General features: G+C 36.4%; 1 protein-coding gene across 1 annotated transcript in view; it reads left to right on the top strand.

The window, feature by feature from the left end:
* Nucleotides 1-13,200, top strand: part of LOC123667754 (acyl-CoA-binding domain-containing protein 5A) — a 37,213-nt gene that overhangs the window by 11,728 nt on the left and 12,285 nt on the right. Inside the window, exon 2 of the mRNA XM_045601593.1 lies at nucleotides 11,722-11,833. Within this exon, the coding sequence (XP_045457549.1) occupies nucleotides 11,722-11,833 (112 nt within the window). The remainder of the gene's footprint in view (nucleotides 1-11,721; nucleotides 11,834-13,200) is intronic.

Below are 13,200 nucleotides of genomic sequence, written 5' to 3'. Positions count from 1 at the left end.
GATGTACTCGCTAGATCGAAATTTTTGATATGATGATTTTTATATTCGGTTTAAGCGAACCGTGGCGCCGTCTATAGTGATTTCTTTACAGAAACCAAACCAAAAAACTATTCAAAGTTTCATATTACAATGAAAATCTTTGACAGGAGACGACACCATGCTATTTTTAATATGTACGATTTTATTTTTGTGTTACCCACACATTAGGAATTCTAAACATTTTTGAATATCATATCAAAAATTGACCACTTCAGCCCCGCTGGAGTGGAATTAAAGGAGACACAGTCACGTACACGCACATATGTATTTTATGTTGACATTTTATTAACTGTTAACTTAAATATAAATTTTATACAATTAAAATCAACATTTATTAAAAACTAACCCCACCTACAACTACTTAATCCGAATGTTTCATAAGACCCTCGGTGACTGAACTCGATAAAAAAGCCTAATTGCGCTTCAACTTTGTAGATCTTGTATGTACTTACTGAGATTTCACGTGTAGTAACAGTTAGTGAATGGAATTTTACTTTGATTTAGAAACTGATAATAAAGAAAAACAAAACGTCGTAATTATAGTAAATCTAAAATAACAAAAGACTAGACATCGTTACTTTCACGATATTACATATTATATATTATATTACTATATTCGATTGTATATTATTTCCTAAAAATAAATAGGTAGGTAAATAAATAAATAGTAAGGCAAACTATTGGTAGACTTTTGGGTAAGAGCAAACTTATATAATTTTTTTTTGAAATTAATGTAACAAATCGACCATAAGCCTAGAACGCAAAGCAATTTTACTGCCATTTAAGTTAATCGGCCAGTAATTACTTCATCCCTAATCAGAAATGATACACATATATTATTTACTAGTTGACTCGGTGAAGCATATCGCCATATTTTTTATTCATAAATTTATCGAATTTTTAAAACTTCAAAAAAGAAGGAGGTACTCGATTCGACTTTTTTAGGCGTGTTACCTCATAACATTTTAATGGGTGTACGGATTTTGGTGAAACTTTTTTTTAATCGTAAGCGGGTGCTTGTCGTTTGGTTCGATTGAAATTTGATCGAAATCAGACAACTTTTTGAGTTGTCCTTAATACTGTGTAATTATTTAAAAAAAAAAAACGACTACCCACCTTTTATTAACTGTCGATGTATATTAACGTCGGTGTATTCATTTGTGAGCAAAACAAAATTATCTAAACTTTTCTTTGATGCGAACCTTCTGATAATAACGAAGACGACAAGTTGTACGTACAGATATTTCAACGATCTATTTTCATCAACATTAGGTACCAGTACATGGTCAAACTGTCACTGTCAAAAAGTCTGTTGTAATACACTGTTACAAGTTCAATAGGTGAGCGTGTGTGTCGTGCCAGATTCGGTTAATTTAACCTTACTAACAATATATTTACATACAAAGAACGAATGAAGGTAAATAACTATATATATAGTTACAGGTATAACGTTGGTAAAGATGAGTTTTTTACGTATTTAGCTGAATGTATCATACTCATAAAAGATCTTTAATAATAAAATAATTGTCGTATGTAATATACAGCCATTGCATATAGATGATGTTGAAATCGATAGCGTTGACGTATTGAAAGGTATAAAGTTATCGTTGAATATTTAATAGTTTAAAATTACAAGACGACGCAAATTGATTTTTCATTTAAATACGAACCACTCTGACACATTCCGTCAAATTGTAAGGTGCTGGCCTTAGTAACTGATTTTGTATATTTTTGAAAATAATAGAATTATATTGTACTGAAATTTAAAAAAAAAAGATTTCCACCAATCACCCCACAGCAGACCACTGAATCTCATAAATATCAAAGTCCCGCAGTTACCGATACAGAAAACGAAGGTTCCAAAGTAAACCATCGACAACGTCTACGTTAACGTCAACATGACGACGAACTTACAGTTTTTATGGCACAAATGAAGAAATCCATAGAAACCTTAACTCAACATAATAATTGTGTTTGCTCGCAAACGAAAAAAAAACCGACTTCAATTACATCGACAAGTAATACAACGTAGATCGACGAAAAAATAGTCAAGCAACTACGCGTTATCAAAGATTACTCAAAAAGTAGTTATCAGATCTCGATAAAATTTATATGTGACACCATGATAAACATCAGCTTTCGATTAAATTAAAAATTATCAAAATCGGTACACCCAGTAAAAAGTTATTACGGATTTTCGAGAGTTTCCCTCGATTTCTCTGGGATCCCATCATCAGATCCTGGTTTCCTTATCACGGTACCAAACTAGGGATATCCCCTTTCCAACAAAAAAAGAATTATCAAAATCGGTACATCCAGTAGAAAGTTATGCGGTATAATACAACGTAGGTCGACGAAAAAAGCGTCAAGTAAAAACGCATTATTAGATATAACTCGAAAAGTAGTTGTTAGATCTCAAATAAATTTAAATGGGACCAATTGGCACACACCACCTTTCGATTAAAACAAAATTTGTCGAAATCGGTCTACCCGGTCAAAAGTTCTGATGTAACATACATAAAAAAAAAAAAAAAAAAAAAAAAAATACAGTTGAATTGAGAACCTCCTCCTTTTTTGGAAGTCGGTTAAAAAAGATGTCCTGCACGAGAGCATCAAAAACAATGGAAAACAAAACAATACTCTATGGTTTTCATACCTAAGCAATAAAGAGATGTGAAAGATAAGGTAGTTAATTTTCAATCATATATATCATTATAAATATAATCATATAGGTAATCAAAATTGTCATGGGATCTAACGTTCCACAAGTAATGCCGCGAGGTGAGCTGCTTATTGAAATAAGCGTTACATTGCTACCAGTTTTTTTTTGTTGGTAGCAACACTATCAGAAAAAGGAAATAAAAAAATATTTTTGTCAATTACAAAGTTCTGGGAAGATAAATTTTTTAAATTATATAATAAAATATTCGCAGTATTATATGGGTATCACTGCCACTTAAAAACGTACCGAAGTTGATAGTGACGGCACGGTACTTGCGACGAGAAAAACGAATAATCTAACAAAACAGTTTTTAGACAATATAGTCATAGATAAGAAAGTTAATAAAATGTTCAGAAATTATGAATGAATGAATGATGAGTGATCAAAGAATACTAGTAAGGAAAAAAAACCGTCAGCGTCGGACCACGTCCTAGTTTTACTAGGCAGTCAGAGGACTGTCGATCTGTAGTTTTTATGATAAATCGCCAGTGTATTAATATAATTATAATGCATGTTTAACAAAAGCCATGGGCATTTTGAGCCCGTGTATGTATATTTTTAAATAAAAAAAGAAAAAAAAAAACAGTTTTTACTGTCTAAGAGTCTGTTTCACCAATTGTTATAATACTCTCCGTCCGCCAACCCGCACTGGAGCTGCGTGGTGGATCAAGCTCCGATCTTTATCTCCGATCTTATCGGGATATTACAGGCTGAAGCGTTAAGCGTATAATACTGTCAAGTAGCATTGTTTTACTGCTGTGTAAGGTAAGGTAAGGCTCTCTAAACAACGCCCTTGCAATGGTCTTAGTGTTGCATCCATAGGCTAACTGTTTGCGCTTGTTTGCCACCTTTGTAGTATTTATAAAATAACTAGCTGACCCGGCAAACGTTGTCTTGCCGCTAAACGCTATTTAAAAATAGGGGTTGATGGTAGAGGATTGACAATTTAGGGTTGTATGTATTTTTTAATGTTGTATCATAAAAAAATAGAAATTAAAAATTTTGTCTAAAAAATAAAAAAATAAAATTTAGGGGTGGACTATCCCTAACATTTAGGGGGATGAAAAATAGATGTTGGCCGATTCTCATAGCTACCGGATAAGCACAAAAAAATTCATCAAAATCGGTCAAGCCGTTTCGGAGGAGTATGGCCACGAAAACTGTGACATGAGAATTTTATATATTAGAAATAAAAAAACTATAAGCCCAATATGCAATGTTGTACGGCATTAGAAATGTAACAAAAGCAACCGAAAATACACGTATTTAACTTTCTCTTTCGCAGTTACCAGCGGTCTTCGATGTGAGACGTAATTTGACTATCGTTTTGAACGAATACTAACTGGACTCGTGGTTTCGCTGTCGTTCAATTTCAGTAGTGGAATTTTGATGATGATTTCCTTATTAGCCGATACAGCGCATCCTTATGAGCTCTGGACTACATACTTACATTTACGTTTTCCTGCTCAAAATATGGAGCAGCCCGACTGGGGTAGTACCTCGACCTTACAGGAGATCACAGCTAAATAATGCTGTTTTCAAGCAGTATTGTGTTCCTGTTGGTGAGTAAGGTGACCGAGCTTCTGGTGGTGAGGGGGGGGGGGGATTGGGTCGGCAACGCGCTTGCGATGCTTCTGGTGTTGCAGGCGTCTATAAGCTGCGCTAATCGCTTACTATCAGGTGAGCCGTACCGGTCATCGGTTTACCGACCTAGTTATAAAAAAATAACTAAGAAAAATCAGATCTATACTTGTCAAATAAAAGTAAACTAAAGCATATATAAAAATAATTGTGTTCGCTTGCAAACGAAACAAAAAAAAAACGGACTCCGATTACATGGATCAGTAATACAACGTAGGTAGACGAAAAAATAGTCAAATATGTAGTATATACGCATATTTAGAGATAACTCGAAAAATTCTCGTCAAATCACGATTAAAATTTAAATGGGACCATGAACCCTCGGATCAGAAAGCACTACAGACTGTACCAACGGGCTAGTCAAAGCTAAATAAAAATATTTATAAATTATTTATCGTTGTGTCCATTGAAGAAAGCTGTACAACTAATTAATGTTGTAACAATGTTTGTGTGTATTTTAGATGCCTGATGATGGTCCAATAAAGGATCGAAACGTCGCATGAATTTGCAATTAGTGGTTTGATTGGCACCTTATGTCCACTTTCCTGCGAACCGTCAAAGAATATTTATAATTTTTTACAGTTTTTGCTAAAATGCTTCCTACATATTTTAAAGTATTTTTACGGACGGAAACCCTTACATTTTACAATATTAGAATCGCAATGAAAGCTCTCAAAGAACTTTCTATAGCAGTTTTTATTAACGACGCCTTTTTTCTTAGACTTAATGGAGATGTTACGTAATGCGGAACGTTATTATTGTTTTTTTTTCTTTCAAAAAATGTTGGTATCAGATTAAGTAAAACTAGCTCTAGTTTTACATAATCTAGTATTATGTACACAAATAAATAAAGTCGTGTCTGTTTGTAATATTAAAATAATCGCTTTTTACTAAATGCATATGGATGTACGTACACGCGGTGCCAATATAACATATTTTACAATTTTGGTTTGCTGTCTATCTGTTTGTTCTGATTGGCTGCAGTTCCACAATGGTACGGTAAAACTGCTTCCCATCCAGTTGCACAGGGTGCACCATGAGGAAGTTACCGACAGTTGCCACCATTTTACACAAAACTGTCTTAAAAATTATCCAAATTTAGTGCAATCGTTCGGAACTCAACCACATACGTTTATTCGTAATTTGTTCATTTCGGTAATTTGTACAATTTCGAATATGTTTTCTTCTAATATGTTTGTATCAGCTTAGTATGTACGTGATTCAGCAGCGTTTCAAATGCTATTGTTAATAATGAATTTTTTAATATAATTATATTTAAATTACCATAAAGTACCACTGTACAATTTTGTTAACTGTTCAATTGTATGAAATATTTTAAAGCTTGTGTTTTGAAATGAGTCTTTACTTCTTTGTTTCTTTTGAACGGTAACGTATACGCTTCAGCCTGTAATATCCTATTGCTGGGCATAGGCCTCTTTCCCCATGTAGCAGAAAGATCAGAGCTAAATCCACCACGCTGCTCCAGTGCGGGTTGGCGGATATATATTTATTATGATTGGTTTGAACAAAATAATTATCACACTCGTATTGAAAAACATCGTAGTTAAAGCAAACCCAAACAAACAAAAACAAAAAAAAAGATTTTAGCCACGTTGCGGATAGAGAGAGAGGTACCAACTAAGTTTTTAGTTCATTACTTACCTCTTTTGTTATCTTTTACTCCGCTTCGTATTGTAGACATTAAGGAATTTGTTGTTTACCTATATTTAGAACTTTTACGTTAGCAACAAGTTAAGACCACTTGAGTATTTTTATTTTATGTCACTAGGTCAACAAACAAGCGTACGGCTCACCTGATGGTAAGCGATTACCGTAGCTTATAGACGCCTGCAACACCAGAAGCATCGCAAGCGCGTTGCCGACCCAATCCCCAATCCCCCCAGGAGCTCTGGTCACCTTACTCACCAACAGGAACACAATACTGCTTGAAAACAGTATTATTTTGCTGTGCTCTTCTGTAAGGTCGAGGTACTACCCCAGTCGGGCTGCTCCATATTTTGAGCAGGAAATTCCTGCTGTGCCATACCTCAGTTAAGTATCTTTGATTACTAACGATTTTACATGATTTACCTATTGTTTACTTGACACTTTTCTTGAGATTAGTGTAAGAGCCCTTGACGGTCGATCTAAATTATCAAATGGCGTAATTGACCCTTAAACGGTTACTTGGCTAAGACACGGCTGAGCATATGCATAATGCATAGCATAGCTGTGTATAAACTATTATAAAATATTTGCATTCGTTCGTTTTCGATTGGGACTAATAGGTTGCGAGCGTTTGCAAATTGTTTGCTAACTGGACAAGCAAGCAAAGAGCTGGTAACTATGTGCAGTGTGCGTTGTCTCACTCCAATAGCGCTGGAAAGCGCTGTAAATTTCTTTAAGTATGAGTAACCTCCTTTTTAGTATATACGGAAGGCAAAGAAAATTAGTTCTTCTAGCCAAAAAAAAAAATTTGTACATTGACTCAACGACTGATAGAACAGTGTAAATATCCCTCTGGTGGGCAAATATTTCTTTTTTCTGCTTCTTTTTATACAGAAGAATGTAATCGAACGCACACGTCAGCTTTAGTTGACGTTTTTGAGATTGTTATTTTCTTGTCTGTCCATTGTTTTTTTATTGTATGTTTGATTTTTAAATCAATTTTAGTTGCGTTTTTCAACAAATTGGTGTTAATTTTTGAACATCTTAACCTTAGCGTATTAATATATGATTAACAATGTAATTTAATATTACAAGACCTCCACAAGTTTGCGCTAAAAATGGCGTGAACTCATGTGTGTTGCCCATATTCACCACGCTAGATTATATTGCTTTGATATTTTTTTATACTACAAAGGTGCCAAACAACCAGTCTACCAGATGGCAGGCGAATTGGTGACTGCAGGGCTGGCTTTGTCGCACCGAAGACGCTGCTGCCCGTCTTCGGCCTGTGTATTTCAAAGCCAGCAGTTGGATGGTTATCCCGCCATCGGTCGGCTTCTTAAGTTCCAAGGTGGTTGTGGAGCCTTGTTATCCCTTAGTCGCCTCTTACGACACCCACGGGAAGAGAGGGGGTGGCTAAATTCTTTATTGCCGTAGCCACACAGCTTCTTGACTACTTTTTGAATAATCTTTGATAACGCGTATTTACTTAACTGTCTAAGATCAAACTGCAAAGTCTTTTTCTGCAAGTCTTTTTTTATAATTAGATAGGCTTGCGTTTGACCACTATTTCACCTGATGTTAAGTGAGAATGTGGTCTAGGATGGAACACGCTTACCTAAAAGTAGGTTTTGTTTCTTTTGCTAGCAAACACAATTGCTTTATAATACGAAGTTATATGTGTACATGCATGTTGATGATTCATTAACCGACTTCCAAAAAAGGAGGAGGTTCTCAATTCGACTGTATTTTTTTTTTCTTTTTTAATGTATGTTACATCAGAACTTTTGACCGTGTAGACCGATTTCGACAAATTTTTTTTAATCGAAAGGTGGTGTGTGTCAAATGGTACCATTTAAATTTATTTGAGATCTAACAACTACTTTTCGAGTTATATCTAATAATGCGTTTTTACTTGACGCTTTTTTCGTCAACCTACGTTGTATTATACCACATAACTTTACTGGATGTACCGATTTTGATAATTCTTTTTTGTTGGAAAGGAGATATCCCTAGTTTTGTACCATGATAAGGAAACCAGGATTTGATGATGGGATCCCAGAGAAATCGAAGGAAACTCTCGAAAATCCGCATAACTTTTTACTGGGTGTACCGATTTTGATAATTTTTAATTTAATCGAAAGCTGATGCTTATCATGTGGCCACATTTAAATTTTATCGAGATCGATAACTACTTTTTGAGTAATCTTTGATAACACGTAGTTACTTGACTATTTTTTCGTCGATCTACGTTGTATTACTTGTCGATGTAATTAAAGTCGGTTTTTTTTTTTCGTTTGCCTGCAAACGCAATTATTTTTATTTGCATATAATATAATAGATATATTATTAAATATTACTTTAAATGTGAGAAATGAATTAATTAAACATTTTCCGCAGTGTGATTTCAATTCTTCATTTTTTTTTAAATAGTTTATAGTTAAATATTCTCACGTCAGGTCTTATAATGATTAAATTGTTAGTATAAATATTTAAAAAATATACCATGAGTGATAAAACTTACAAATAGTTTAAATTACAATAAATTGGAGTTGTGTATTCACACGAAAAATATAGTTATACGATTCGGCCTGTAACAAACATCCTATTGTTGGACATAGGCCTATTTCTCCATGTAAGTAGGAGAAGGATCGGAGCTTAATTCACCACGATGCTCCACTGCGGGTGGGCGGATATATTCCCTGCTATGAGTAACGATCGTCATCAGGTATTTATGATAACAACCGGGACCGACAGGTTAACGGGCACTCCGAGGCACGGTTTGGAGACCCACAAAGGCACATTCAGACCGGAAAGGAGTATTTTCATAAACACAAATATCCACTCCGAGTGGGAATCGAACCCGCGACCGCCGCTGTTTAGGCGTCGCTTACAAGACACACGCACCATACACCAAAGTGGTCGTCAATATAGGTAACATTACAAAAAATATAATATGAATGTATTATATTTTTATGAGGAAATATATGAATTTTAGAAGTGCATTTCAGTTTCTTAAAATTTAACAGTTCTTCATAAACATTTTTGTCACAAAGTAGCTTTTATTTTATGGTTTGCATGTTTGTTTGTTACTGCGCATACTAATATTCTACACATATATAAGGTCAGCACGCAGTTATAGGGTTTATGTACTTTGTTAAAACAATATACAACTATAAACTTTGTTCTAGTTTGTTCCGTTCTTCTAATTTATTATATTTTTTTAATCGAAAGGTGGTGTGTGTTATTTGGTCCCACTTCATTTTATTTGTTTTGTTGTAGTCACATTTTAATTTCATCGAGATCTGAAAACAATATTCAACTAAGAGCTTACCTCTTTCGTTTGTTGTTTTCATTCCCCATAGGGTGTGATGTGCGTTGGAGTCAGTGCCTATAATTAGTTGCAGCCTGGCCTCTTCGCAGTATGTTATCAGCCGTGCCATGTCGTGCGGCGGTGGCGCATCAGCCTCCGGCATGTAGGCCGACGCGATCACCATCTCCGGCAGGCTGTGGTCTTGCGTACTATGCAGCTGTATGGCGCACACATCTCTAGAACAGAATCTCGTTAATGTTTGCGCCTGTATATTGTTGGTGATGTAAATACAGGCCCTGCTGTTTTCCGAGCCTGTATGTGTAATTAGCTTACCTCCAGAGTTCCGGAGTCCGCATACAGTGCCATTCCTGACCCACGGCTCCTGGATCAGTGCAATGGCTGTTGTGTTAACCTCCAACCATTTACGCATTTGAGCCGTTGCTGTCATGCTATGGTGGAGGTTTGCTTGGAGGACTTTACAGGATGGGTGAGCTGGGTAAGCCATCGTCAGACAGCATCCCTGCCTCCTCCATCACTGTCTCCCCTATGGCCAGGTTGTCCAGGCTTGCCAGGCAAGCCCCCTCCTCCGACTCCAGAAGCAGCTCCTCCACGACCACTGCCTCTTCGGTCTGGGGTTTGGGGCTCGACTGCCTCACAGGGGGTGGCTCGGGGATAGCCGGGATTGCTCCCGACCCTTCCCCCTTCGCCTGTTCTCCGTTGTTTTGATCCTCCATGGGGTCGTCATGCTCCGTTGGCAGGTGCTCGGTAAATTTACCTTTCGGACCCTGGAACTTCACGTACACCGACCCCAGCAAATAGCAGAGTCGGCGCTCTCGTTCCACCAGGGTCTGCACCACGTCCTCGGGAGCGCTGAAGATCAGGAACGTATTACCTTCCTGTCTGTCAACCTTATGGAGGATCCAGCTGTCTACCTTGGCCCACACATTCTGGAGCCGCAGCGCGCGTCCCACCTTCCAGATGTCCGGTTGTTCACCCGGAAGGAGGACCCCGCAGCGGACCAGCCTGACAAGGTCGCACTGCCGTTTGACCATTAATTTGGTGCCCGTGGGCAGGGCGAGCTCCGAAACTATACGTGTGAGGTACCCCACGGTTTCGCGGTTCTCACACCACAGCTTCAGAGCTCCATCGGCGTATATCGGTTTACCCTGAAAAACAGGGTTCACCGGTTCATCATCGGTCGCTTCTACAAGATCCTTTAGAAGGCGCTCTTGTAGAAGGACCTGTACTTCCTGTGCGGCCTGTGCAGTCAGGTGCTCTCCGGTCACAGTTGTCACCGCAACCAGTAAGTCCGACTGCGCTGCCGCTGAGTAGGGGACATGGGTACCATCAGCCAGCCTCGGCTTTTTGGGACCACCCCTCGGCGACTGAGAGTCGTCGAGGCGAGCCCTTTTAGCCGGTACCTGGGATGCATCTCCATTGCCCGCTTTCGATCGCGCCCTGGCATTACAGCTAAGCTAGACATACCGAAATGTAATCCAAAATTTAAGTTAAATTCTTATTCGGTACGCGCCTCCATACTATGGAACAAACTCCCAAGAGTCATTCAAACTAGTCCTTCCCTTGTTTCCTTTAAATATAAATTAAAGAAACACTTGCTTTCACTAGCTAATGTGTAATCATCTGTATATAATAGAATATGTATGTATTTACTTATATATTATAGTGAGTATGTATATGTTTATGTATGTGTATAAGTATATTTATGTTTTAGTATGTATCATTATATGTATTTGTTAATATGTAGTATGTTACATTTTTGTATATAATTATATATACATTTTATTCTTTTATTTTATTTATTTTTTCTTTGGTGTTTTTTTTTTTTTTAATATTTATTATTTATTTTTTATTTTCTTCTGAATGAATACTTCTTGCACTGTTTGCCTCGCTATATGAAACACTTACTCATGACCATGGGTTGACTGGAAGAAATCTCTTTAAGAGATAAGTCCACCTTTGCCATAATCCTTTCTATTATTGTATGTTTTATATCTATTTTTTGAGTGCAATAAAGTATAAATAAATAAATTTTTGTTTAATCGAGTTTCAAATCAACACGGTTCTTAAGTAGTTTAATTTCAAAACATACGAATTACGATTAAAAATTATTTAGATCAAAACAATTTCCAGATATTTAGTAAATATCCTACAGAACCAAAAATTGAGCAACTCTTTATAAATCTTTTCTATTTTAAGTGAAACCCTATGTTTATATACCTGTATGTTTTAATCGCTATGTTTATATACCTGTATGTTTTAATCGCTATCAAAAAACTTTATAATTACGTTTGTATTGATTTAAATATTTCTTCGACAGGATCATACCAGCCTAGCAATGATATGATGCTAAAGTTCTACAGTTACTTCAAGCAAGCGACAGAGGGACCATGCAAAAAGGACAAACCTGGCTTTTGGGACGTAGTCAATAGGTATGGTCTTATCAAAGTTACTAGTTACGTAAGAAATAAGCAAAACGGTAGTAAGATGAATATTTAAAAAAGCGCTTCACACTTATCGGCCCCTGGTAGGTAAGGAATGCTTTGTGGGAACTTGGGAGGTTCGGAAACACATATTTATTACTCACTTCAAATCTATAGCTACTCATTCACAATACACACTTTTAATTACACTGAATAAGTAATCACACTAATTACTTATACGCCACTTATCGAGTCGGAATTTCTTGCTCAAAATATGGAGCACCCCGACTGGGGTAGTACTTAACTGAGGTAGGGCACAACAGAGAGTTTTGTGCTCAAAATATGGAGCAGCCCGACTGGGGTGGTACCTTGATCTTACAGAAGACCATAGCTAATCAATAAAAAATACTGTTTTCAAGCAGTATTGTGTTCCTGTTGGTGAGTAAGGTGACCAGAGCTCCTGGGGGGGGGGGGATTGGGTGGGCAACGCGCTTGCGATGCTTCTGGTGAGTCGTATGTTTGTTTGCCTACCTAGTTGTATAATATATATATAAATAATTAAACAATAACTGCTTCTTCTCTTTGGTATTAAACGAATAAATACAAAATCCAATATTTTAATAATCGTCAGAATTACAAATTTAAATGCTAACACACACAAGATACACTCAGACCACGACAAACATCTTTATAGCTTTTGACCGCTACGGGTCTGTGAACAAAACGAATAGTTTTTAATATAGGAATTAGTCTTAAACGACAGTTATCACTAGATAGAAGTGAAATTGTCCAGAAGTAACACAGGCACAATATAACACAATATATCATAACACTGGCTGTGTACCGCGGTTTCACCCGTCTTTATTTAGGAAAAAAAAACTTATATATTATTTAGACTAAAGGCTTCTTCGGTAAGTGATACATTACATACAAACGTTTTTTAACCCTTTCACCGCCTGAGCCCTGAGTCCTGACAAAAAATTTCGGAAATTGAGTCGGATTTATCCGACACAAAACCCTGTGTACTATATATTCAATTTTTAAACGTATTATGATGTTTTAGCCTAAAATACTTTTTTTTTCAAAAGTTTATCTATTCAACCTTTTAATTAGTGTTACAATTCAGATTTACTACTCAAGAAACAAAATAAAATACTATTTTAATTAAGGTAAATTTACTAATATTATCCCGGAGAAAGTGTATTGACTTCCAACGCCTATGTCGTATTTAACCGACTTCAAAAAAGGAGGAGGTTACTCAATTCGACCGTATTTTTTTTTTAATTGTATGTTTGGGGATAACTCCGTCGTTTATGAACCGATTTTGATAATTCTTCTTCTGTTTCGTTGGAAAGGAGATATCCCTAGTTTGGTAC

The sequence above is a fragment of the Melitaea cinxia genome, chromosome 29 (assembly GCF_905220565.1).
Source record: "Melitaea cinxia chromosome 29, ilMelCinx1.1, whole genome shotgun sequence".
NCBI lineage: Eukaryota > Metazoa > Arthropoda > Insecta > Lepidoptera > Nymphalidae > Melitaea > Melitaea cinxia.
This window is presented reverse-complemented; position numbering and strand designations above follow the sequence as displayed.